At 34.0% G+C, this 27,387-nt stretch overlaps 3 protein-coding genes across 4 annotated transcripts; 1 reads left to right on the top strand and 2 right to left on the bottom strand.

Annotated features, from left to right (window-relative positions):
• The first annotated feature begins 8,494 nt into the window (after positions 1 to 8,494).
• Positions 8,495 to 9,981, top strand: LOC123215009 (plasmodesmata-located protein 2-like). The gene is made up of 3 exons (XM_044635041.1): positions 8,495 to 9,398; positions 9,475 to 9,588; positions 9,694 to 9,981. The coding sequence occupies exons 1-3, from the start codon at positions 8,600 to 8,602 to the stop codon at positions 9,699 to 9,701; spliced, it is 921 nt and encodes a 306-aa protein (XP_044490976.1). The 5' UTR covers positions 8,495 to 8,599; the 3' UTR covers positions 9,702 to 9,981.
• A 5,025-nt stretch (positions 9,982 to 15,006) lies between these two features.
• LOC123214003 (pentatricopeptide repeat-containing protein At4g33170-like) lies at positions 15,007 to 17,484 on the bottom strand. The gene has a single exon (XM_044633679.1). It carries the CDS (start codon positions 16,825 to 16,827, stop codon positions 15,034 to 15,036), a length of 1,794 nt encoding a protein of 597 aa, XP_044489614.1. The 5' UTR covers positions 16,828 to 17,484; the 3' UTR covers positions 15,007 to 15,033.
• Positions 17,485 to 17,592: 108 nt separating this feature from the next.
• LOC123214002 (katanin p80 WD40 repeat-containing subunit B1 homolog KTN80.4) lies at positions 17,593 to 27,270 on the bottom strand. 2 transcript variants are annotated; one of them, XM_044633677.1, is made up of 19 exons: positions 26,808 to 27,270; positions 26,599 to 26,725; positions 26,345 to 26,475; positions 26,030 to 26,147; positions 25,698 to 25,924; positions 25,431 to 25,533; positions 23,361 to 23,431; positions 23,185 to 23,259; positions 22,938 to 23,081; positions 22,600 to 22,831; positions 21,884 to 22,414; positions 21,334 to 21,387; positions 21,149 to 21,246; positions 20,259 to 20,393; positions 19,068 to 19,142; positions 18,835 to 18,947; positions 18,273 to 18,389; positions 18,105 to 18,173; positions 17,593 to 17,991 (listed from the first exon to the last, which is right to left on the bottom strand). In XM_044633677.1, exons 2-19 carry the CDS (start codon positions 26,624 to 26,626, stop codon positions 17,928 to 17,930), a joined length of 2,385 nt encoding a protein of 794 aa, XP_044489612.1. In that variant the 5' UTR covers positions 26,627 to 26,725; positions 26,808 to 27,270; the 3' UTR covers positions 17,593 to 17,927. The 2 variants fall into 2 exon arrangements, with proteins under 2 accessions (XP_044489612.1, XP_044489611.1); XM_044633676.1 differs by having other exon boundaries at positions 21,125 to 21,246; positions 26,808 to 27,262.
• Between the last annotated feature and the right edge of the window lie 117 nt (positions 27,271 to 27,387).

Below are 27,387 nucleotides of genomic sequence, written 5' to 3' on the forward strand. Positions count from 1 at the left end.
AGGGAGTTGTGTGAGAGTCTTCATTCCATTGTAGACTTTTTTGAAATTTGCCACGTGACAGTGGGCTGTTGGGTGGAAATTAACGTTTTTTAAAACTATAGGGTTTATATGAGACAGACTTTGAACACCCATAACTTTTGATCTGAAAAGAGTTATGGGGCCTATAATATATCAACGCGAAACTCGTTTCGAGCTATATAAAAATAACTCACTTTGCCGGTTGCACTGAATTTGGAGGCCAAAATAAAACTGCTTCAATGTGTATTATGCAGTTTTATTATTTTATCAAATTTAGGATTTTCGGTTTTTATGATTTTGAGTTTGTTTGTGACCGGACTAGACTTTTTTCATATGTAATTTTCAAATTTGATATTTGTAATTATGATGTGCATTTTTAGACACGTTTTACGATATAATTACGAAATTTTTGATCGATTTTTCGGTTTTCTTGTTCATAAGCTATTTGAACATGTAATTTTTTAAATTTAAATCTGTTTTTTAGATTTTCAAGAAATTTTTTGATTATTGACATTCTAGGGTATTTCAATATATATATTTATTTATAACATGTTATTCGAGTCATATATCCTAAAACGGTAAAATTCGAAAAAACAGAACTGAAATTCAAATTCTAAAAGTTGAAATACCCTAGAATGGCAACAATCGAAAAATTCTTCAAAAATTTAGAAAATATGAATTGATATATCGTAAAACGGTGAAATTCGAAAAAACGAAACTGAAATTCGAATTCTAAAAGTTGAAATACCCTAGAATGGCAACAATCGAAAAATTCTTCGAAAATTTGAAAAATACGAGTCGTTATATCGTAAAACGGTGAAATTTGAAAAACAAAACTGAAATTCGAATTCTAAAAGTTGAAATACCTTAGAATAGCAATAATCGAAAAATTCTTCGAAAATCTTAAAAATACGAGTCGATATATCGTAAAACGGTGAAATTTGAAAAAATAAAACTGAAATTCGAATTCTAAAAGTTGAAATACCCTAGAATGGCAACAATCGAAAAATTCTTCGAAAATCTGAAAAATACGAATCGATATATCGTAAAACGGTGAAATTCGAAAAAACGAAACTAAAATTCGAATTCTAAAAGTTAAAATACCCTAGAATGACAACAATCAAAAAATTCTTCAGAAATCTAGAAAATACAAGTCTATATATCGTAAACGGTGAAATTCGAAAAAACCTAAAATTTCATTTATAATGCTCTTACAATGTATAATATCAAAATACCCCCTAATTTTAATAAAATTTCATTTAACCCCTCATAATGAGTGATGAGGGTTTATATAAATAAGAGGAAGGGTAATTTTGGTATTTTAGAAAAAGTCAAGGGCATTTTTGCTTAAGAATAGTGACTTTGGGCATTTTTGCTTAGTGGGAGGGTATTTTGGCTATTTTTTGTAATTTCCCTTAAATAAATATGGTTGCAAAGCAAGATTAACGAAATTATATATTAGAGGAGTTATTATCTTTGACAAAAAAAAAAAGAAGATTTTAGGATTTGATGAATTTTTTTTTAAATAGAAAGAAGGGATATGATCGAATTGATTTGGAGATAAAAATATATTAATTGATTATAATTAAAAGAGTCATTATCTCTTTGAATAGATTTTTATAGGTTATAAAATTGTTTTTCCAAAAGTTTAAATCTCACAAGAAAAAACAATAATATTAGTTTTTATTTTTACACTTGGCAATTGAAAAAGGGGGAGGTGTAGGGTTATTTGGATCAATGAAAGGGCTGGAAATTTGAGTAAGTTTAATATTTCAATTTTATTTTATTTAGTTAAGTTAAATTTTAGGTTTTTTAATTTCTTCTATCTGATAATTGATTATTTAGATTTAAATTATGTTAGCATCATAATTACGCTAATAATTGTGTTTGTGTATATTAGAAATTGAAAATTCTGAACAATTTGTTATTCTATTTTTATTAAATGTTTTGATGAGAAAATTTATTTTATTTGCAATTGAAAATTTTTCTGGAAATTTTACAACATGTTTTTTCAATTATATCAAATTTTCATAAATTTTTTATGATTATAGAATTTATTAAAATTCTTAGAGCAATGACTGTTCAATAGAAAAATCTGCATTCTGGGCAATTTGATGATATGAATTTCTTAAACGTTTTGATAAAATATTTGAACTCAATTTTATCTGAAGATTTTTCTGCAAGTTGTATTATATGCCTAGTCATTTATGCCCAAATTTCATAAAGTTTCACTGCCAATAGAAATTTTTAAAAATCAAGTAATAGGGGTTGTCCAGCAAAGATTTGGTTTCTTTGAAAGTGTTGATGAGCTTTCTTTATTAAACATTTTGAAAATGAAATTTAACTTTGTTTCATTTGAAACTTTTTATGAATATTTTTATTACATGTCTACTTTAATTTATCCAAATTTTGTGCATTTACGATGAGTGATTAATTTATTAAAAATCTTGTAACTATAACTGTCCAGTGAAGAGTTTGTATATGCACAGTTGATTTTAAAGAAGTTTAGCATAACTTAACACTAGGATGATGATTTGTAAGGTTTATAGCCTATTAGTGGATACTTCTAAGATTAAGATTTGATAGTATTAAGTTTGAATTATGATTGCTAGGACAACGTGAAGATATTAGTATCTTGTTGGGTGATTAAAGGCGTAATTCGAAATTGTTAAAGTAAGTAAAAGCTTACATAATATGTAATGATTTTTGTTCTATATGGAAATTGTTCATATAATTATTTATGTTATAAAATTCTTTTGACTAAGATTGATAAATTATATTATGATTTTATTTTATGATTATATGTTAGAAGCATATAATTTTTTTATCTAAAATACTTTTGAAAAGTGTTTTGATATTTTTCTATAGAAGAAACTTATACTATATTATATGGTTGTTAAGATGAAAGTATTTAATTGAATTTTTTGAATAAAGATTTTTTAATATTTTTCAAAGATAAAGATTTGTTAGAAAAACAAGTTTTATAAGATTGTTTTGTCGAATGTCCATGGTAAGATAAGGAATTGACGGATTTATGAATCGATAAATATGACCTTCATAAAACATCTAGGGACATATATTGAATGATAAAAGGTCTGCAGACTAATTATGAGTATGAACATAACAAAGGGTCTGCAGACCAATTATGAATATGAAGATGAAAGGGTTGTGGACTTGTTATTAATATGAATACGATGAAGGGTCTGGGACCAATATGAATAAAAATATGAATTATGAAAACTTTGCGGACTTATGATGAATATAAATAAGAATTGGACCAATCACCACGGATATATATGATACTATGTGACAAAGGCTAAGTACAAATTTTTTGTTTTCTATTTATAAGTAATATTTATGAATTATTTTAAGATTATCTTATGACAAATGATGAATTTTGTTTCTCCTTATGACTGATGAATATAAAATATTCATGTTTGTTTTCCCTTAGGATAATGAATATGAACTTGTTTATATTATTTTTTCTTATAATTTATGGAAATGTTTTATTTTCGTTATGGTTAAGTAATATCAAGAGTTTTATTTTTTGTTTTATTTTTAATTATTTATTTTGAAAATAAATAAGTTTTGCAACGTTTATTTATTAAAAAGTTATATATTATGTTTGTTTTTATTTACCAGACTGACGACTTAATCTTCGTCTCCTTTATTTTGCAGAATAAGTTTTATAGATTAGCTAGAAAGAGTGGAATAAAATGAACTTAAGATAAATTGAGAGATTGAAGAGTCTTGATGTCTAGAATTTATTGTTTATATATATTGTAATTATGGATTATTATTTATAAGATATGATTATGTTTAATTACTTTTGGGACTATTTTGGGAAGAATAAGAATAGTTATGCTTTAGAATTATTTTTATTTAGAATAAAGTCATGGATTAAATTAGTTTTACATTTTTGAGCGAGGTTACAATCTAGGGTGTTACACTCTCCTTCTTTAGCATTGTCTCTCCCTCTCTAGAGCTATCTTTACTTCCCGATATCACCGATTTATCTTCCAAAAGATGAACGATTTATCTAGACAAATCATCTTCATCTAAGCGATTCATCGTCATCCATACAAAGATGAAGATGAATATGACTTCATCTTCATCTAGACGATGATGAACCATCCAAACAAAGACGATTCATCTTCTAGATGATGAATGAGCAACATTGGGAGAGATGGTTGGGAAGGAAAGATGGGTGGAAAGGTCTAACTATTGATTGGAATGGAGGTGGCTGGAGAATAGAAGAAAACCCTAGGAGAAAATGTGAAATTTTCAAACTTTGGGTGGAAATTTGTTAATTTTTTAAAACAAAAGAAGAAAAATAAGATAAAATTTTAATTTTTTAATATTTTTTGTAAATAAAGGATTTATCTTTAACTTTAATAGAAAATTTTAACACAATAATGGGTATTTACGTTTTCGAAATTTCACGGATGGAAATTTGAGAATAAACTAAACCTTGGGTAAAAATAAGTCTTTTGGCCAACAAAATATGCCCTCACAACTCTATACATTTAATTCAGCCATCCGAAGAAAAAAGTTCAATCCTTATTACCGCAACACTTATTTGATTTTTCGGTTTTTGTGTTTTGGCCAAAAGACTTATTCCCACCCATAATGATCTTCATTAATTTTCAAAAACTCAAATACTCTTCCAATTTTCAACATTTCCTCTTGCCACCTAGACAAAAACATGGTCATGAAAGTGGCAAATCAAAGCTACTTCTTCAAAGATTCGTTGCACGACGGATCTCGACCACTTTGATTTGTCTCCCAAGTGTCTCTCAGTCAGCAAAAGAAGTGAACAAAGATTAATCTTCTTCATTTTCCCTTCGTTGAATAAAGATGATTTGTCTTCGTCTACTTCTTTGGTTGTTGTCGACATCCCCTAAGCATGAAAAGAAGATGAGTGAGAAAGTCGATTATTGGTTGGAATGGAAAAAGTAGTCAGAGAAGAAGAAAAAAATCCTTAGGAAAAAAATAATATTTTAAACTTTGGATTGGTGAGTGTAGTCCTGGCCACGGGCCGGTTTGGCCCGTGAACCGGACCGAAACCGGCCCGGCTAAACCCGGAACCGGAACCGGAACCGGCAGTGAACCGGAACCGAAACCGTGGCTCTACGGTTCGGTTCCGGTTCACATAAATTGAAACCGTGGAACCGCCGGTTCACACCGGTTTATGAACCGGCGGTTTACTGTGCTGAACCGAAAAAAATTTGAAAATTTTTTGAAATTTTTTTAATTTTTTTTTGAATTTTATTTAAAAAGGCAACGGTTCCCTGCGCAGGGAACCGTTGCCTTTTGAAGAAAATTTGCAGGGGACCGTTGGTCCCCTGCAATTTTCAGTATCAGTGAAGTTGCAGGGGACTGTTGGTCCCCTGCAATTTTTTGAAATTTCAATTTACCCCCCTATTTCTAATTTTTTTCAAAAAAAATTTTTTCTATATATACCCCTTTAAATTCTATTCTCTCAAATCTCAATCTCTCTACTCTCTCATTCAATCCTTCAAACTCTCATTCTCATTCTTTAAACTCTTAATATTCTCTCAATCTTTCAATTCAATTAAATTTTCTTAAATTTAATTAAATTCTTTCTTATTTTTTTATTAATTTCAATTTCAATTTTTTTATACAATTCATAATTAATTATAGAATTTATTTCTATAATTAATTTTATTTATTATTATTTTATTATCTTTTATAATTAATCATATAATTTATTTATATAATTAATTTTATTTATTATCAAAAAATGGCAAGTAGTGGAAATTCTTCCGGTTCACGAAGATTTGGTCAATATTCACATATATCAAATGTGAATGAAAATCAATTTATAGATGATTTTCATTCACAAGAAAGTGAAAACCAATATGAAGAGGTGGAGCAACAACAACAACATCAACAACAAATGGAGATGGAACAACAATCTCAAAAAATTCCTACATCCGATATTTTCAAAATTCATTTCAAGAAAATGCAAAAGGAAGATGGTAATTTTGATGTTGCTTGCAATTATTGTAGGCGAATTTACAAATTCAAACAAGGAGGTGGATACGGAACATTCAAAAGGCACTTGGAGTCAAAACATCCGGAAAAAATGAGACAAAGCCGAGGTCAAACACAAATAACCGGGTATGGTTCTTCTACACACAAATCTTTATTTATGTATAGTGATAATAAAAGTAAAGAAGAATTTGCAAAAATGGTAGCAATAGATCATTTAGCATTTAGTTTTGGTGAAAATTTAGGTTTTAATAATTATTATAAAACTGCATTAAATCCTGCATATAAAACTATTCCAAGAAATACATTAAAAAGAACATTATTTAGTTTATATTAAAAACAAAAAAAAAAGTTAATTCAATTTTTTACAAATTTTAATGGACGTGTATCTCTATGTAGTGATATTTGGAGTGACCATTGACAAATTCACTCTTATATGGGTATAACTTGTCATTGGATAGATGATGATTTTCTATTACAAAAAAGAATTTTATCATTTAGGATGTTTGATGAACGACATACGGCTGATAATATTTATAGAATAATTAAAGGAATATTAGAAGAATATAAATTACTTTATAAAATTTTTTCAATTTCATTTGATAATGCACGTTCAAATACTGTCTCAATAAATAAATTAATTGAAATTTGCAGACCTAATTTAGGTGGTAGATTTTTTCATATTAGATGTGCATGTCATGTGTTAAATTTATGTGTACAAGATGGTTTAGAATGTCTTAATAATTTTATTAGTCCAATAAAAATAGCAATTTCATATTTATGGACACATCCCCAAATTATGAAAGAATGGGGTAAATTTTGTAAACAACATAATAAAAGACCAAAAAGATTTCCTAAAGATGTGCCGACTCGTTGGAATTCAACATATGAATTACTCAACGAGTCATTTGATTATAAGGATTTATTATGCTCATTTATTTCACAAAATGTGCCACAAATTATATTATATCCCCAACATTGGGATATTTGTTCAAAAATTTTAAATGTATTAAAAAATTTTAATAATGCAACATATACTTTAAGTGGGGTTTATTATCCCACTTCTCATTTATTTTTAAATGAAGCTGTTAATATTATTGGAGCTTTACAAGAAGCCGAACAAGATATTCTTTTACAAGAAGCTGTTTCTTTAATGAAAACAAAATGGTTAAATTACTATAAAATAATTCCAGAACTTTTTCTTGTTGCATGTTTTTTTGATCCTAGATTTAAATTAGATGGTGTCACAGATTATTTGACATTATATTATGAATGTTTGCAATTAGATGAAGTTAATATTCCATTAACTATAACTAATATTATGAATTTAATTAAAGAAATTTATGCTGAATATGCATTAATTTATGGTGGTTCTTCTTCCTCTCTACCACCTATTGCCCCATCATCAACCCAAAATATGAGTTATGGTGATCGTATTATGATGCAAAGGGGCAAAAGACCAAGAGGAACATTAGGCTCCACCTCGGAGCTTGATATTTATTTAACTACTATTTTTGAGTTTGGTGACAGCAATATAGGTAAAGACTTTCCAGTTTTAGAATGGTGGAGTCGACACGCATCAACTTTTCCAATATTGACAGCTATTGCTAAACAAGTTCTAGCAGCACCGGTATCAACTGTCGCAGTAGAACAAGCTTTTAGTCAAGGGGGTAATATATTGGATGAGAGACGATCAAGTTTGGCTCCCGAATCTATTGAAGCTCAAGTATGCGTGGACGATTGGACAAGAGCCGAATTACGACAACAAGAAATAAAAGTAGACTTCAATGAAGAATCGCTTGATTTAACTACAGATAGTTCGATGACGACGGGAAATAATACTCAAGATAGTGGAGGTGAATGATAAGGTAAGGGGGTACTGCCAGCTATTAGATATGCAAAGGTAAGAGAACTACGTAGGCTTTGATTCTTCTAAACCCCAAGAAGATACGTAGGAAGCTTAATTGAAAAATTAAGTCCAAGCCTTTCTTTTAAATTTCAATTATTGTAATTAATAATTTAAAAATTAAATCAAGATCATGTATTAGAATTGATGGTTCAATATCGGTTTCGAATCGAAACCGTCGATTCCGAATCAAAACCGTCGGTTCCGAACCGAAACCGTCGGTTCCGAACCGGGGCCATGAACCGGAACCGGCGGTTCCGAACCGTGGACGAACCGTCCTGTTACGGTTTCGGTTTAGGGTCCTTATATTTTCGAACCGTGAACCGACGGTTCCGAACCGAAACCGGCGGTTCATGAACCGTGGCCAGGTCTAGGTGAGTGGGAAGAGAATGATTGGTTTTTTAAATTAAAGGAGATAAAATTTAGTTTTTTTAATATATTGGGTTAAATAATATTTTTGCCTTTGTAAGTTAGAAAATTTTAAACTTAACGAGGGTTTATTGGGGATGGGGAATCTTTTTGCCCTTTGTTTTCAAGAAACCAAAAGGGCGGAAACCAAAGCTAAAACTTAAACAAAACCTTTTGATTTTCTTTCTTTGGTTTTTACTTTTTAGCCGAAACCCCGCGTCTGAAGTCTTGATCCATTTCATTCTTTCCCAGATGGGTTTTTTCTCAAAACCTCAGCTTTTACTCATTTTTGGCTTATTTTTCTTCGCAAATCTTGTTGAATCTGCTGCTGATTACTCTACTTTGGTGTATAAGGGCTGTGCTCAACAACTTTTTCAAGATCCAACCGGGGTTTATTCCCATGTTCTTTCAGCTCTCTTTGGTTCCTTGGTTTCACAGTCCGCAAAGGCCAAGTTTTTCAAGACCACTTCTGGAAGTGGCAAGACTTCAATTAATGGTCTCTTTCAATGCAGGGGTGACCTCAGCAACGGTGACTGTTACAGCTGTGTGAGCAAGCTCCCAGCTTTGTCAGACACGCTTTGTGGTAAAACTGTAGCTGCAAGAGTTCAACTTCTTGGGTGCTATATCCTTTATGAAGTTTATGGGTTTGCTCAGGTTTCAGGGATGGAACTGTTGTACAAGACTTGTGGGGCAACAAATGTGAGGGGAGAAAAGTTTGTAGAGAGGAGGGACGCAGCTCTTCAAGTGATGGAAAATTGCGTGGTTACTGGCCATGGATTTTATACTGGTAGCTATCAATCTGTGTATTTGTTGGCTCAATGTCAAGGTGATTTGGGAGATTCAGATTGTGGTGATTGTGTGACAACAGCAGTTCAGAAGGGTCAAGTTGAGTGTGGGAGCTCTATTTCAGGCCAAGTTTATCTGCACAAATGCTTTATTAGTTATGGTTATTATCCTAATGGAGTCCCAGGGAGACAATCTTCACCATCTTCGTCATCATCAGCAGCTGCATCATCATCATCTTCTTCTTCTTCTTCTTCAGATTCATCAGGTAAAAATACATAAACTGATCAAGTTTTAGTTCATTGAAATCGTCGGTCTATCTCATATTTGTTTGATTCCTGTAGGGACAGGGCCAAACACAGGGAAGACTGTGGCTATTATAATAGGAGGGGCTGCAGGAGTTGGATTTGTGGTTATTTCTTTGATGTTTGCTAGAAATTTGATGAAGAAACATGATGGTATGTACATTTTTAGAGAAAATATTCATCTTATTATGCATTCTATTACTGAAAATTTGTTGTGGATTATTGTTGTTTACATGTTTAAATCTATTATTTCTGCAGATTATTGAGGAAATAAGTTGTTCTAAACCGGCAGAGAGAGAAAGAGAGAGGGAGAGTTCTTTTTCGAGGTGGATTGTTTCTATATTTTGTTTCTTTTATTACTGATGGTGATGGATTTTAGAAGGCATAGAATTGATAAAGAAAAAGGAGAAAAAAAGGAAGGGCAGATGTGGGGTTTTGATGTTTCATTTTGATGGAAGTAACACGAGGGCATAGCATCAATTTATTTGTGTACTAAGATGAAAGAGTATATCTACATGAGAATGAATGAATGTTTGTCATTTTTTATTTTTTTTTTCTTTTAATCTTTATACCCATGTCATTTGGGTGGTAATTATTTTATTTATCTTCTTTCTTCTTTATTATATTTTTTTCCCACTTCTCCAGACTGCACTGCACTGCCATTTGCTTCATTTTCTTCTTTGCTTTATGCTTGTTAGAAAGTAGCAATCGAATCTCTCATCCCATAAACACAAACTCAGATGTTGCCTGAATTATTTCTTTATTTCTACATTGACATTAACGATGTTAAATGTTTAACAGGAAATAAATTTATTCAGAGAGTGCATTGTCGCAATTGAATTAATATGGTAAAACAGTAAAAGTTTTTTTTTTTTTTAAATAAGTAAGAGTATCATAAACAACAAAACTGATGTCTTGAACGCGAGACAATGGGAAATAACTTCAGCCCATCTTAACTAAACAAAATGCCAAAACGGCAACAACTAAATCCTCGCAAGAGGCAACAAGAAATAACAGTAATCTTTTTGAATCAAAGGACAATCCTGAGAAGCGAGGAAGCAAAAACCCAAATGGCCTAAGGTGCCTTCTCATCCCCTGACAGAAATCAAGAGGAGGCACCAAGCCAAGCAACAAAGAAACAAAGAACAAAGCCTAACAAACTGCACATGCAGCTGCTAAACGCAACCTGCTGGCAAAAACGCTCCCCACACACCAACCCAGAGGCCAGCCAGCTTGGACCAAGCTAGAGGCACACAAAACAACATTCCAGCCAACTTGGACAATCAAAGTAAAAAACTAATTATTTGAAAACCGGACTAGGCTAGATGGTTCAACCAGTTGAACCCGAAATTGGCTTTAAATTCGGTTTGATTAATATAAAAAATCGATTTTACTATTAACTCTATTAAACCTGATCAAAAATCGGATTTGACTGGATGAATTGGTCAAAAATCGACTTTGATTGGGTTTGACTTTTAAATTTTTTAAATTTTAATTATTTTTAAATAATTTGATTATTTTTTATTTTTTATCATTCTTCGATTAAACTAGTTGAATTAGTTATGCTATAAACCGAAGACAATTAGTTTGATCATCACTCCTGGTTTTAAAAAACTTGTAAAAACCTGAAACCAAGGAAATTTACTAACTAGACGCTGAAGCCAATAGGACAAAAATCACAGCCCAGCGGAAACAGGCCAGTCTCTTTTTAGGGAAGCAGAAGAGTATTATCTCTGTACGCACAAGTGGAAAATTCCAGCCTCCTGCTCGGGGAAACCAGGAGGCCAGCTAAGAAGCACGGAAACGCACAGCAGTGTGCGTTTCCACGAATCCGAAACGTTCCGGTTTCCGAAACGGCCCGAAACTGGTACGAAACGTTTCGGAGCCGTTTCCGTAATTTGAGATAAAAGGGAAACGCGTTTCCTTAACCTAAAGAGCTTCCTATGCATACCAGGATTCTGAAAGTGAATCATAAATGGATTCTGAAAAGATTTTGAAAATAAATAACAAAAATAGTTCCCTACACGTAATACTCTTCTGGGCGTCTTCTTCTTCTGCTGGGCATCTTCTTCTCCTCTTTGCTGTCAATCTCCTTTGCCGTCAATCTGCTGGGGGTCTTCTTCTTCTGCTGGGTGTCTTCTTCTCTTCTTTGCTGTCAAAGTTTGCTGTCCTGGCGTCTTCTTCTTCTCTGAAACACTGGCTGGAAGAAAAGAATCTGTGAAAAAAGTATGAGTTCCGTGCTTCTTAGATGATATAAATTAATTTATATATATTTGAATTTAATGCATCTCTGAGGCAATATTATAATTCTGCTGCCTCTTCCAGATTTGTTAGCTTTCCAAGATTTGTTAGTTTCCAGAACTTTTATTTTATTATAAAACATATATTAAATTATTATATATAATATACTTTACATTAGCCTTTTGTTTAAAGTAGAATTAGCTCCATTAGCCTTTGCCGTCACATGCATGCTAGATTTAATACAGAACCGATGAAGTGGTGGGCATGTTTTGGTTCAAATGCTCCATTGCTTCAAAAGTTAGCATTCAGAGTACTTGGACAACCTAGTTCCTCCTCTTATTGTGAAAGAAATTGGAGTACTTATTCCTTCATTCATTCAATTAGAAGGAATAAATTAATTCCAAAACGTGCAGAAGATTTGGTTTTTGTTCATAACAATCTTCGTTTATTGTCAAGGGTTAACTCTAAGTATTATGATGGTAAGGAGAAGATGTGAGATGTTGGTGGAGATGACTTTGGGAGTATGGAAGATGTGGGAGTTCTTCAATTAGCCAACCTGTCATTAGATGAACCAGAATTGGAGTCTGTTTTTTTCGATGAAGATGCAAATGACATAATGGATAAGGAGAATGATCAAATAGAGAAAATACAATAAATATTTTACTATTTTTAAAATTTTTTTCTTATATTTTATTTGATGACTTTGATATTGAACCTTGGAAATTATTATTTTGATGAAATAATATTGAGTTTGTAGGTTGATTTATTTACATTGTGATAAAATATATTGATTTATATACATGTATATTTTCTATTTTAAAAGATGAATATATAAGTATTGATTTAATTTATACATACATGTTTCAAGAACTTGAATTTGTAATTTATTTTTGGTACAAAATTATTTTGTTATATGTTATTTTAAATTGGTTTGAAAAAATCAATTGTTGTATTTTTTTAATTAAAATATAGGTTATTGTATTTTTTATAAAAATTTCATATTTATAAAAAAAACCCTGTATTTTTTATATTTACACGTTTCCCCACGTTTCCGTTTCCTACTTTTTTAAGAAAATACGTTTCCACGTTTCCGTTTCCACGTTTCCACGTTTCCACGTTTCCGTTTCCGTGCTACCTAGGAGGCCAGAAACACAACCAAAAAAACTGTGACTGCAGCAACGCAACTATTCCAAGCAGCAAAAAAGATAGGGGCCGCCAGAGCCAGCAAGAAGACCAAGCAATCTGGAAAAAAAAGCAGCATCTCTCGAATAACAGATTTCTGGAAATGATAGAGAGGATTCTCAAGAGGCTAAACCTGCAAAAGAAAAACAAGTTAGATTTTTTTTTTTTAAAAAAAAAAAAAACCCTCCTGACCAGCCAGCCCACCCCTGCCGCCCTCTCTCTTTTCAAACACACACCAAGGTAAACCCCACTTTTGAATAATAATCTCCTCTCCTCCAGAATAGGACACTTGTCTTAGGTTGCAAGCTCTCCCTCTAACGGTGCTTTTGATCATCATCAATAAATTTCTAACTCCCATCATGTCTTTGGAAAAGACTCTTCTATTTCTTTCCAGCCATATCTAGTAAATCGTGGCTCCCAAGCTAAGCTTCCCGATAATATGCTTTAAACAATTGGAAGACCAATTAGTTACCAACAAGGAAATATAAATTGTTGAATTAAATGAAGATTTAATTGAAAAGGAGAAAGAAGTGATGGGCAAGTACATGAAACTTCTTATGGCGGAAGAATCTTTAGCCAAGCAAAAATCTAGAATCCATTAGCTTAAAGAAGGGGATAAGGACTCCAACTATTTCTTTAAATGTGTTAATGGGTGGAGAAATAGAAATAAAATCTTGTCTTAGGAAAAGAGATAGGAGATTGGTTAATGATCAAGAAGGAATAAAGGATGAGCTGATTGACTACTTGCCTCTTTGAAGATAGTGGTGAAAGAAGAAATTTAGAGTGCATCGAAAACATCGTGGGTAAAAAAATTCCAAGAGATCATACGATGAAGATGGTGGAGGATATTACAAAGCAGGAAATTGAGAAAACCCTTTTCGGCCTTGCTAACGCCTAGCCCGGATGGATTCAACGTCTTTTTCTTCAAAAAAAGCTTGTCTAAGTGTTGGAAATGATGTTATTAGAGCTATTATGAATTTTTTTAAACAGGAAAGCAGATAATGGAAGTGAATTGTACAATCATCTCTCTTATACCCAAATGTGCCAATCTTTCAACTTGTAATGACTTTAGATCAATTTCTTGTTGTAATATAATTTACAAGTATATTACAAAGATCTTGGCTAATAAGATCAAAGGGGTGTTGCCTTTTGTTACTAACAAAGCCTAAAGCCGCCTTTATCTAGGGAAAGAAAATTGGAGATAACACTTTACTGTAAGGGGGTGTTTGGTTTGGATAATGTTTGATTACTAAAATAAAAAGATTACCTTAAAGATAGATTACTTAGAAGATTACTGGGCATAAATGATTACTATGTTTGATAAATTTGGTAGGTATAAATAATTATTGTGTTTGGTTAAAGGTAATAAAAGATTACTAATAAATTATTTTACTTAAATGCTCTTGAATATAATTATTTTTAAATATTTTTTATATTATTTGTCATATTAATTAAAAATAAATTTATTTTTATCTCAAAAAATTAATAAATAATAATATAATTATAATAAACTCAAGATTACCCCAGTAATCTTTAAATACCTAAGGTGAAGGTGGTAATCAGATTACTACCTATATTACCTGTCAGCATTGGTAATAGAAAATTACTGTAATATTTTATTACTGACAAACCAAACAAGAGAATAAAAGATAGATTACCAAGGTACTACCCACTGCTGCACATAAATCGATTTCTTTGGGCAATAGTTGACAATTTTTTTTTTTTTTTTGGGCCAAAGATTGATGGTTGAAACTAATAATTAAATTAAGGTAGGAACAAAATCATTGACATAGCAAATACCAGATGACTGTAAATTCTTTTCCCTTTTCACTTCTGTGGGAAATTATATTTGTTGCAGCCTAGCCAAGTTCAAATCCCAGTCAAAAGAATATACAGTTAGCTGCATGCAATCAACAGAATTTGGCAGCAAGCTATAGGTTTAGGAATATGTCTTTGGTGGGTCTCCACTTTTGTTCTTAACAGTATGATTCTTCATTGGGAAAAAAGACCCATTTTCACACCAGTTTGTAAGGGAAATTTGTCCCAACTGTATATTAACCTACATGCAAAGTCATACGTTAGTGATGGTGGATTATTAGGACTGTTACAATCCACTATCATTTCAAATTCAACAATTATAAGGTTTCCAAGAACGAAAGAATCAATTTTGAATAACTACCAAATATCACCACAAGTACAGCTCCCATTCAAAAATCTATGGTATCTGTTAACATCTCTCACAATGATCTCCCTCTCCACCACTCTACTAATATACTTAAAACACTCATGACAGTCCCTGCAAATCCTCAAATTCTTCACAATCCTTAATGCCTTCCCTGGTGGTGATCCACTTACCAACCCAAATGCCAGCGCCAGTCTCTCACTGTGATACCAAAGCCCTTCTTTTTTCTCCTTCTCTTCAACATTATGCAACATTTCATCCCAAATTGGCACATATCCAAACTTCTCACACTCTTCCATCAACTCTTTCAGTTTCGTGTAGATCTCTTCAACTCTATCATGCCTTCTATCACCTGCCAAGAACACATGAACTTTCCCTTTTAATTCAATCCAACTCCTACCACCTTCCTTCTTCACCCTCCAGTCTTTCATCCTCTTTCTAACTTCTGCAACCTCATCCCACCGTCCTGCACTCGACAACACATTAGCTGCAATCACATAAGCAGAGTCATCATAAGGGTCTAATTCTAATAACTTCTGAGCGATTTTCCAAGCCATGTCAGCTGCACCGTGTATGGCACAAGAAGATAACAGTGCCCTCCACACTGCTGCGTCCGGCTCAAATGGCATTGTGATTGCCATCCTCTCTGCATCCTCCAATCTTCCAGCTCTTCCTGCTGCACCAATTAAGCACGTGTAGTGTTCTAACCCTGGTTCTAAAACATACTCAATTCTCATTCTCTCCATCCATTTTCCACTCTCAAAATACAAACCTGCATTAGAAAAAGCAGTTAAAACTGCCAAAAAACTGTATTCATCCGGGACAAAACCCCTAGTTTTCAGTAAATGAAAAAGTTGGAGTACTGAATTTTTATCTCCTTGTTGTGCATAGCCAGCCATCATAGCATTCCAGGCAACAATACTCAATTCACTCAAATTTTCATTAAAAACCCTTCTTGCATCAAACACAAGCCCAGCTTTTCCGTATCCATCAATCAAAGCCGTGCCCACAATCACATTCTTGTCTAAACCCACAACAACGGCATGGGCATGAACCACCCTGCACTGCTCCAAAGCCGCCAGCTCAGCCGCCGCTCGCAAAGCTCCAGAAACGCTGTACATCGTGGACCCCACATAACAATGCCTCATATCGGCAAACACCGCTAAAGAATCCAGACAACGAGAATTCCGCGCAAAACATACAATCATTGCCGCGTAACAGACCTCGTCTCTATTTTGAATTTCGTCAAACACCTTTCTGGCACTGTCGGGGGAACGAAAGCGGGAGTAGAAATTAAGGAGAGCGGAGCCGCAGAAGGGCTTGTTTTGGAGGCAGAGTTTCAGAGAAAGAGAGTGGAGAGAGAGGCCAAAGGAGAAAGCATGTGAGAGAGAAGCACAGGTTTTGAAAAGGGAAGCTAATGTGCGTTGGTTGGGGAGAATAGGATAGCGGAGCATGGAGAGGAATAAATGGAGAGAAAGGGGAGATTTGGAGTGGGAAGAGATGAGGGCCGTCCATGACACAATGTTGGGTGATGGGATTTGGTGAAAGAGACGGAGGGAGTAAGAGAGGAGATTCGCCTTTGACTTAGAGTAGAGAGTGATGAGGTTGTTGAAGATGGAAGAGTCTGTGTGGGAGGATTTTAGAGCTCTTGCATGTATAATTCTCGGATCAGTGTTGTGTTGATCAAGTGCTTCCAACGATGGGAAAGTATGTGGCTGATTTTTGCCAGGCTGTTGTTCTGGAAAAGGGAAGTTCATGGGATGGAAAAATAGGTTGAGGTTTGGCATTCAGTGTTTCAGTTCCTTGAGTATGTAATTCAGCCCTGGTTGTACGCAGAGGTTTAGGAATGGGTGGTGAGCATTATACTGTAGCAGAGACTTGATTTTGAACACTGTTATATGCAAATCCCTTGAACTGGAACTTGTACTAAACTTACTATTCCCTTGCTTTCAGTATGTAAAGAGAGGTCTTAGAAGGGCTTGTACTAATAAATGTGTTTACAGGTGAAACGCAACCCAGATAAGCGTCACCTTATCAAAGCCCCAAACCCTTCTAGCCTCTCCCTCGATCTCTCATCCCCCACTGATCGTCAATCCTCAATCGTCAATGGTCAAGGTTTCTTTGCGTAAGTGAGAAGTGTAATACCTTGGCCCACTAACAGTACCTGACCTCAGCTGTGGAAAACGTCAGAAATTAAAAACTCTTCACAAAATTCTTTGTATGAATCTTTCTTTATTTCATACGCACTAAAAGTTATTAAATCAACCTCGTAACATTATGTGGTTTTGAAATGAAAAAAACAGTTTATTTAAATGTCAAAACAGAAAACGATGTCGTTTCCTGTTTGCCTTATCTAGTACTTGCATCCCTAAAACAGTCGATATTAGGTGGAACACAAGCCTGAAATTGATATCAGTGATGTTGAGTTTCAGGATAACTGGAGCCTTGTATGCTAATGACCCAACTGCATCTCTGTCATTTTAACTCTGACAATGTCAAACTGCAACTCATTCCAGGCAAGCAACGCGTACTTGTATTTGTATAGCCTAGAATTAGATGCCAATAATAATGATTTTGAATAATATTTCAAAGTTGAAGGCTCCATGTGTTAGGAGTTTTGTATATCCACGTTGGAAACAATAATTAAATGGTGGAAAACACGCAAAAAGTTACATCTGGATGAGCTACACATTGGGTTAGAAGGACTTATAGTAGTGGATGGATTTTCGGCAAGCAGGAACAGAGTTGATAGTTGCCAAAACCGTGCAGCAACCAGCTACAATTTAGCCTCTGTATTTTTTTAAGTTAATTAGTGGTAGTTAATACCTCCACTAAGCAATGTACATGGAGGATTCCCGGCCTTCAATTCCACTCACCATGATTTCACTCATGAAACTTCTTGGAGTGCTAAACTCAATTCTTGAGCCGATTTTGCCACAGAACCCCCTCTTCTACAAGGTAAAAAAAAAAAAAAAAGACAATCAAAACAAACAAAACAGAAACAAATAATGACATTGAAATCCCAACAAACAGAAACCACAAATAAGATAATAGTATTACCAACCTGGTCAGAGTTGGCAAGCAGTGCTTGACTTTTTCCAGCTCTATAAAGCAGAGATTGCAGCGTTCCATCCTACAAAACCAAGCAAGCATTAGAATGACATGCCATTTGAATAAATTATTCCCCCATCTATGAACTGAACCAAGAAATCTGCAACAAAACTAGACAAACCTTTGCTCAGCCTCGATATCAACGCCAACAGATGTTGATGCTGACAATGTTGAATAGATCATCGAACCAAATATTCTAACAAGCTTAAGCAGCATATCCAGAGAGACACTTAAATGCCTGATATGGACAAACTGTTACAATGCTGATACCTCAACTCACAAGATTAATAATGGTATTTAATTTGCATTTAAAACCAAGCAGGTTGTCTCGAGCTAAGGAAAACAAAAATTTTGAGTCAGTGCCCTCTTCATCAGAATATAGAATCACAAAAAGAAATTACAAATATATACATTCATAAAGGAAACTAAGAAGTTCTTACTTAATGAAAACATATGGAAGAGTTTTATGAAGAATTCCTGCCTTCTGTCAGAATCCAAAAGGGACTAAAAATTTTTCACTGAGACAGGATTTATGACTTCTTAATTTTGCAAATTTAAAAGTTCTCACTTAATACAAATAAATGAATCAAGGATTGGAAAAAGATATATAGCAACAAAAACTTGTAGATCTGCAAATATTGGAATATTACACCAAAAACAAGAACATATCACAATTTTCTTACCTATCCATGTCACTTTCAAGAAGACCTGAAAGAAGAGGGATAAGACAAGTGCAAATATCCAACGTCACTATGTCAATTTTATCTGTCACAATGCTCATTACATCAGCAAGGACCTGCAAATTACATGACAAAGGAAACAGATGATGGGGTCTTAAAACATGTGTGAGGAAACAAATATTTGCTTCAACATCTGAGATTTTCAAGTGGAGGAATATATTATTGAATGCTCTTACAGCATGGTCAGCCATCTTTTGCACAGCACTAATGGCCCCCTTGTAATCGTTCCTTGCCCAGTATCTAGAAACTACCTACACAAGGTCAAGCAAGAGAGCAACTTTTAATGTTAACAAATGTGATACAACAATATCTACATCAAGAGATCATTAGTCATTGCTACACCACTATTTCTGGGGCAGTAAAGCAGATTTGCAAATTAAACAAATTATCAACAAGTTAAAAAGAGACATCAGTTCAATTACTTTAATTGTTAAAATAGATAAACCACAAATCATGGTAAAAAAACTCTTCACACGAGCGCAAAGAGTAAGGTTACAATTATGAATAAGCAAGCTAAGGAAAATTGAAAGTATGAATTGGAGAGGTTGTACGACATAGATTCTACAAGGTAAAGCAATGGGATAATTTGATGGCCCAAGAAAAGTTAAATGAAGCAAACACAACTTATTTTTCAGAAAGGAATCCAGATAGATATAATGCTAAATACGGGGAAAATATAAAGGCCACAACCAAAGAATTGCATACCAGAAATTTAAATAGAAACATAACAAGCTTGTTTGACTTAGAATTTTCCAAAAAATAAAATCAATTGAAAACAATATTTTGATCTAAAATCAGATATATAATAAAAATGGTAAAGCTATCTAGTCAAAACTAAATAAGTAGAGCATATATTTATCAGATAACTGTGCAATTCAACATATAATAATTAAACAAAACACCAGAGTAGGAAAAAAAAAAGCTAGAGAAGCAAAAAAGCTCTTGAAAAATATTAGAAGGATCTCAGAACACTTAAGTCTCATTCAACGCCTAGAGCAAGAAGCTTAACAAACAGTCTAATTCAATAAGGGCTAGATGAAGAACACTCTCCAAGATGATGTGTCCTGAATTGAGAAAGATAAAATCATACTACAGAATCTCAAGCTTTGTATCAGAGTAACTTATCATCAAAAGAACTGTTGGAATATACAAGTCCCACATTGGAAAGAAAAAAAATATATGAATGGGTGTATAATGTAATGGGCATCCAAGTTAGATTGGTTGAAGTCATTTTAACAATAAGAACCCAGAACATGTTAAAGCCCATAATTAATAAAAACCACACTCCAAGTTTAAAGGGCCCAAACTTTCTAACAAGAATTGAAGAGTTTCACGGTATCTAATTGCATAACTTTGTCAAAGATTACCTGTAACTTAGCCAAACGAGACTGCATAGAGCTGACAAACTGATCGTGCGGTTCCATTACATCTGCAGTAGCATCCTCATCAATAGCATAAACCATTTCTTTTTCAACAGATGGAGTATATCCTCTCTGATTAAGCTTTACAACATTAACCGACAAAATTGCAAAAGTTAGCACATAGCAAGAAAGTTAAAATTTGAAAATGAAAACTTAAATTTTCTGCTAAACATACAGCATAGAAAGCCAATCGGCAAATTTTAACAACCTACTGAGAAACATGCTGTGAATAATCTATGGACACTTTATGTAACATCCTAGCCCAAATAACCTAGCTCATTGTCAGGATATTGTCTATTTTGGATACACAATCCATCATAATTTTTTTTTTTTCTGGGCATTGTAACCCAAAATACTTTTTAACAACTTAAAAAGTTCACAAACTATTTAACTAATCTTATCTTAACATCCTCAAGCAATATGAAAAACACATATATAGTTAACATCTCTCTCGTGCTTTGTTAATATGGGATTTGTCTAGAGGTATTAAATTCACAACTCCCTTCCCCCCTTTCCCCTTTACGAGACTCAATGTCCTTACTGAGGTTTTCCCACTATTTCTTTTTTAACTTAATGTCAATTAAGAAAATACAATTCCAGGATATAAATATAAACTTACAGGAAAATTTTTTTTAAAAAGGACTAATAGCAAAATATCTTTTCAAAAACTACTTCTTTCTTCAGAAAATATTCATTGACATTGGTAGGGAAAATATATAATGCTATAGTCTGCTCTTAAAACTACAGTTAGTCCACAATCTTTCTTCTTTGTCCGTAGCCAAAATAAAATATAAAATAAAATGTGTTCATACCACATTTAACGGAGGCATACTTCCAGTAGATACTGTCCCTCGGGAAATACTTGAACTCACTGCCTCATAGTTAGGGGATCTTCCTCTTTGCTCCCAATTCATGACAATTGAATGCATTCTTCCTAAATTTTTTTTTTTTCAGAATGAAAGAGGCGTTAGACACCAAAGACTGCTAATAACCATAAATAAAGAATTAGAAATACCTATACCTCTTTTTTCCACTGGAAAAGCATCTCTGGTTGATTTATTGCCCAAATTATCATCTGAAATATGCATTCAGAGCCTTAGAGTTGAAAGTTACAGTTCATTTCCAGTGATCAATTTACAAAAAATATATAAATACTGAAGCAAACATTCTCAAAAAGAGGCTACCAATCATCAAACATTTGAGCACATCAACTGAAATTCAAGCACCACAGGCAATGGTAAAAAGGCTAAAGATAATGCTAGAATTTTTTTATAGTAAATAAGAAGGCCTTCCAAGTAATTTCATGTCTGTCTAAAGCCACATTAAATGGGCATTAAGACTTAGAAACTTTACATCAACTATTAGGCCTGGTGAACTAGACATATATTTGAAATATTGCAACATATATAGAGGTTCTAGTCTATCTGAATACCAAGAGCTGAAACTAATCACTTGCAATAACATAAAGAAAAATGACACGAACTTTATAAGAAAACAACAAATAAACATGAAGCCCAAAATGAAATTCAAATTGAAGGCAAAAAGAATATTTTGAAGGTCTGAATACATACATCTTTCATCCTGGTAGCCAGCAGTAGACTCAGACATTGACATTGATTCACTCTTACCAGATGCGATAAACCTATCATCCTTCATGTTCCCTTCAGCTGCAGACACTCCATGGACTGAACCTTTAGCTGCAGGGAAGGTACTCCTATCTGCAATGCTATTCAATTCAGAAGCCTTGGAGCCCGTGGTTTCAGAGAAAACAGGGAGAGTTGGTTGGTCAACCTCATATCCACTCTTTGGAAACTTATGGAGATCAGCTGTCTTAGATTGCAAAGAAAATGGCATTGTTCTTCCAACAATGTCAACTTCTTTTCTGGATTCAGCTGCTTGCTCAAACCTAGTATTTGTTCTAGGAACAATTACGGGTACAATATCAGACTTGTTCAAGACTGAAACATTGGATGTTGAGTTGACCTTTGTAGAGTTCCTCTTAGGGACTGTTGCAATAGGAGCTGTCACAGAACAGGCCACACTTGTCTTTGGACATGTATTTAAATTGACCCTTTGAGGGGTACTAGGTACACTTCCTGTGGCTTCAACCAGGAGGGAGAACCAAGAATGAGATACATATGTCACACTATGAACAAAAAACGAAAGTTTATAACAAGAAATTGGCAGAATGAAAAAAAGGAAAAGATTATAAGACATAATAGAATATAACAAAATATAAAGCTAAAATCACCAGTGAACTGTAAAACATATAATGAGTGTAACATACATGACATTATTCTTGACTCCTTAGCAGGATCTGAATTTTGAGAAGCAGACAACCTTCCAAGTGATTTTGTTTCCTTCACCAAGGGATCCGAATTTTGTGAAACAGATAACCTTCCCAGACCAGCCTTTCCAGTGTTCTCATTTAGTACTGATAAATGCCCACCTAAACTAGATTTAGATTCTGAATGGCCATTTGAACGGGTAACACTGCCAACAGCATATGGCTCTGTGCGCTGTGCATAAAATAAAACAACACATCAGTTAAAAAAGAGATCAGTTACAACCGGCACTAGAAAACAAGTAAATGCACTAGCATTAGTAAAGAAAAATAAGTAATACCGAGATGTCTACAACCCACACTCCCACACAACTTTGATTATATGAGCAGCCGAGGAGTTTGCCCTCATGAACGTTAAGATCTGACAATCTTGACCATCCCACATCCACACCATCATGACATCTTATTGGTTCCCAGGAGAGAACCTGCATTGAGATATTTAAAAAAAAAAAAAAAAGAAGTTAAATGGAACATATCCTAACTTGTGATGTGCATAGTAAAATGGATCAAACCATAAAGAGGACACACCTTCAGACTTTCATGCAATCCACAAAGCAAGGTCCTCCCATCTGGATTAAAGGTCAAACAGCGCACTCCAGTGGTCTGTAGTAAAGAAGAAAATTTACCAACATTTTCATTTCATCTTGTTGCTGTTGGAACCACAAAAATTCAAACAACAATAACTCCGTAAGGCATGAAAATACCTCAGGGCCAGCTGAACCAATTAGCTCAAATGTTTCAAGGTCCCAAAATTTCACAGTCCTATCAGCTGAACCTGAGCAAAGGCAATAGAAAAATATCATATAAATCAAGCAAGCACCAAATGGCATTTTGCTGTTAGCAGGATTATAAATCACAATGGCAAATTAGAATAAGATTTATACAGTAAAGTATAAATTTTATAGATCTATTTAACGCTATAAGGCACATCTAATAGCTAAGGGTTTCACACACACCTTTGGTGTAGACTAGAGGAGCCATAAAGAACACTTGATTGTATTCAGCTTAGCCATCGGCAGAAACATCTTCCTAAATGGGTTTTTACATCTATACAGCAACTATATATATGTGTGTATGGGTTTTTACATCTATACAGCAACTATATATATGTGTGTGTGTGTGTGTGTGTGTGTTTGTATCACCTTCCTAAATGGTGATCTACCAGAGGAAGTATACATGGAACTGCCTCCTGGTTTAAAGGGAATGCAAACAATCAAGCATGTAGACTGAGGAAGTCCTTACATGGGTTCAAGCAGTCTCCTAGGGCATAGTTTGAGAAACTCACTAAGGCCATTAAAGGCTGTTGTTTTGTCCAGGTCACACTAATCACACCCCCTTCTTCAAACATAATGAGGTTATGATTACCATCCTAATAATCGATGTGGACGATATTATTCTTATGAGATAGTCTTCATGAAATAGAGAAGGTGAAATTACATTCTGGATTTGCTGCAGGAGACGAGAACGACAGAGTGTAAACCTAGTGATACACCTATTTAGCATAATCTAAGGATTGATAGTATTGATGGGGATGCACCAGCAGAGAGAGGTAGGTATCAAAGATTTGTTGGCAAGTTAATTTATCTGTCAACTACAAGACCAGCCATAGTTTTTGTTGTGAGTGTTGTAAGTCAACACATGCACTGGAAAAGCATTTCGAGGTTGTGTTACAAACATTAAGGAACCTTAAGATGACTCTTGGTAAAGGTGTTTTTTTTTAGAAAGATACCGATAGGAAAATTCAAATATTCACTTATGCAGATTGGACAGGGTTTGTGTACGAAAGGAGGTCTACTTCAGGCTATTGTACATTTGTGTGGGGTAATTTGGTGATCTAGAAGAGTCAAAAACAAGTTGTGGTGGCTAGAACCAATTCTGAGGGTGAATTTAGAGCTATGGCACAGGGTATTGGTGAAGTAATGTAGCTTAGTAGACTTCTAACTGAGATAAAAATTGAGAGTGAGGAGCCTATAAAGCTTTATTGTGATAATTAAGCAGCCATTAGCATTGCATATGATCAGATTAAGCATGTTGAAAAAGACAAGCACTTCATCAAGGAGAATATAGAAGAGAAGATTGTGGTGATTATCTACCTTCCTACAGGTCAACAAACAATTGTTATCCTTACAAAAGAACTACCTAGAAAAGGGTTAGGAACATAGCTCTTATTCAACTAAAACAAAAAATTAAAACACAAAAACATAATAAACTGAAAATTATTTCATTAATAAAAGGGTTATAAGATAAACCGAACAGTTTGAAAAGTCCAGGACCTCCTATTTTCCAGCCATTCGAGGCGCCAAAGACCTCCCTGAATCAGCCAAAGATTGCTGTCCAAATACAAAACCCTAATATTTTTTTCTCCCCCCTCTTTTGAAATCTAAAGAGTCTATTTGTAATGGAGACCTACCATTGGATTGAAGACAAGTGTCCCAATCCTATCAAAATGCTACATATTCTTTCACCAGCTTGAGAGGGAGTGTAGAAATGCTACAGGTCAACATAGCCACTATCCAGGAAGTTTTAAAAAATTTTAGTTTTATCCTGTTTTACTGTTATCTGTTTATCTGCAGCTAGTCCATATAAGACATTGCAACATAAAAAAACAATATACAGAAGAGGAGAATCTACTGTTTTCCAGATTATTACTACCAAAATTATATTAGTATTAGAGGACTAAACAGACAATGGATTAGATTGCAGAACTAGTCAAATTGTACAGAAATTATATTTGCAATGAAAAAAAGTTATAGAAAGCAAGAAATACAACTAACCTGTTGCAAGCAGAAATTCATGAGGATGAAAATCAATGCACTGAACCTGACCTTCATGACATTTGAAGTCATGCAACAGCTTTCCAGCAGTGAGATCCCATAGCTGTCATTGTGTACCAAAGTCAACCACAAAATTTGTATACAAGCAAATGCATTTATCTCCACCATAAAAATGAGGATGAATGGGCATAAATATATGACATATCCTAATGATTTATGTTATATCAATTCTAAATACACTTGAACTATAAGGAAATAAATTTTAACCTTAACAGTATTGTCCTCTCCTCCAGATACAACCCAACGACCATCTGGAGTAAATCTGATGGCATTCACCCCTCGGGTATGGCCCTTGTAAGTGTGGATGCATCCCTTCTTTCTAATATCCCATATCTTAAGATTCGTGTCAAGAGAGCCAGATGCAAAGAATTCCCCAAATGGATGGAAGTCCACAGATATGCAGTTGGATCTGTGACCAGTAAGTGTGCGAACAACTACAAAAAGACAAAAAATACGGTGCAACAGAGTAAAGTATAATCAATATAGATATAATTTTTTAATGAAGTTCAAAGAATTTTTTGCAAAATTGAGAAGCATACTCTTAGCCTCTTCTAAATCCCAAAGCTTGATTGTACCACTTGCCGCTCCAGCAGCTACTAAAACTTCCAAAGAATCAAAGCTTACAGAATCAATTCCACTTGTATGTCCAGACAGACTCTGGATAATAGAAAGGAAATGATAGTTTAGCAAAAGAGAATTCACCAAGTTATTTGGTTTTTCAGTATGCATCCTTAGTACAATTAATTAAAACCTTCAAGTCTAGCACTTAACACAATACAAGTTTGGACAGAAACTTTTCCTTTGTGTGTGTTCTCTGAGACATAAAAAAGAAGATACAAAGAAAGAGAACTGACCAGAATGGCATTGGGTTTACCAATTGCCCAGAGATTGACCTTGTGATCTTCACCTCCAGTGACCAAAACCCTCGATGACTTCCTTCCAATCTTGAGACAATTGACGGTAGAAGAATGTGCTACAAATTCCTCTAAAAACAAATTGTTAAAGGGAACCAAACTCATAACCATAGTAACAATAACTATAACAAATTAAAGTTTAAAAGAGAAGAGATCTGAGGGAGCGAAGTGTATTTAAAACCATAGAAGGATACGTAGCTTATAAGCGCGCTTAGTAGTCATTGTGAATGAAACAGCGGAAACAACCCTAGTAATTCTCCTGTCATTCAATTCACATGTCAAATCTGAAAGATTTATGATGTGCCGATCTTCCTCATAACACTGAAAAGTCACAAAAGATGAAAACTGAGAGATCAGAACGAAGACAAATAAATAAAAGAGTGAAGGACACAGTTCCGCATACCAGTAGCTGGGAGTTCGGTTGAATGTGAAGGCAATAGCGGTGAGATTTCGGTGAAGATTTCTCTCAAGGAAGTAGCAGTACAAGTACAGTAGTAGTATGTCATAAGCATCCAAAAATTTAACAAAGAAACTAAAAAACAGGTAAGGTAAAACAAATGAATGATTATTTATTAGTCATAGAAGAAAGAGACGAAGAGGGGTCAGTAACAGAGGAGAAGAGAAGAAACAAATTGTATGAATGTTTGTCCTGCGTGTTACAAATGTACAACTCATTCAAAATAAACTCAATTTACAGCAACAGATTGGATGAAACTAATCCCCAGTTGAGAAGAGGGGGGAATGTAATTAATAAAATAAAAAAAGACAAAAAAATTTCGGAAAAATGGGGATTGTGAAAGAGATAGATGGCCCATGGTGAAAACTGAAGACTACCCACCCTCTTTCTTGAAGTTGGCAGGTTGGACCATCTGCCCACCATCCGGCCCAAGTTGGAGCTCCCTCCCACTTCAACTCAAAATTGCAATACCCCACCACTTACCTTACCGTTCTTTTCATATTTTATTTCTCTACCATTCTTTTTC

This window comes from Mangifera indica, chromosome 4 (genome assembly GCF_011075055.1).
Source record: "Mangifera indica cultivar Alphonso chromosome 4, CATAS_Mindica_2.1, whole genome shotgun sequence".
Classification (NCBI taxonomy): Eukaryota; Viridiplantae; Streptophyta; class Magnoliopsida; order Sapindales; family Anacardiaceae; genus Mangifera; species Mangifera indica.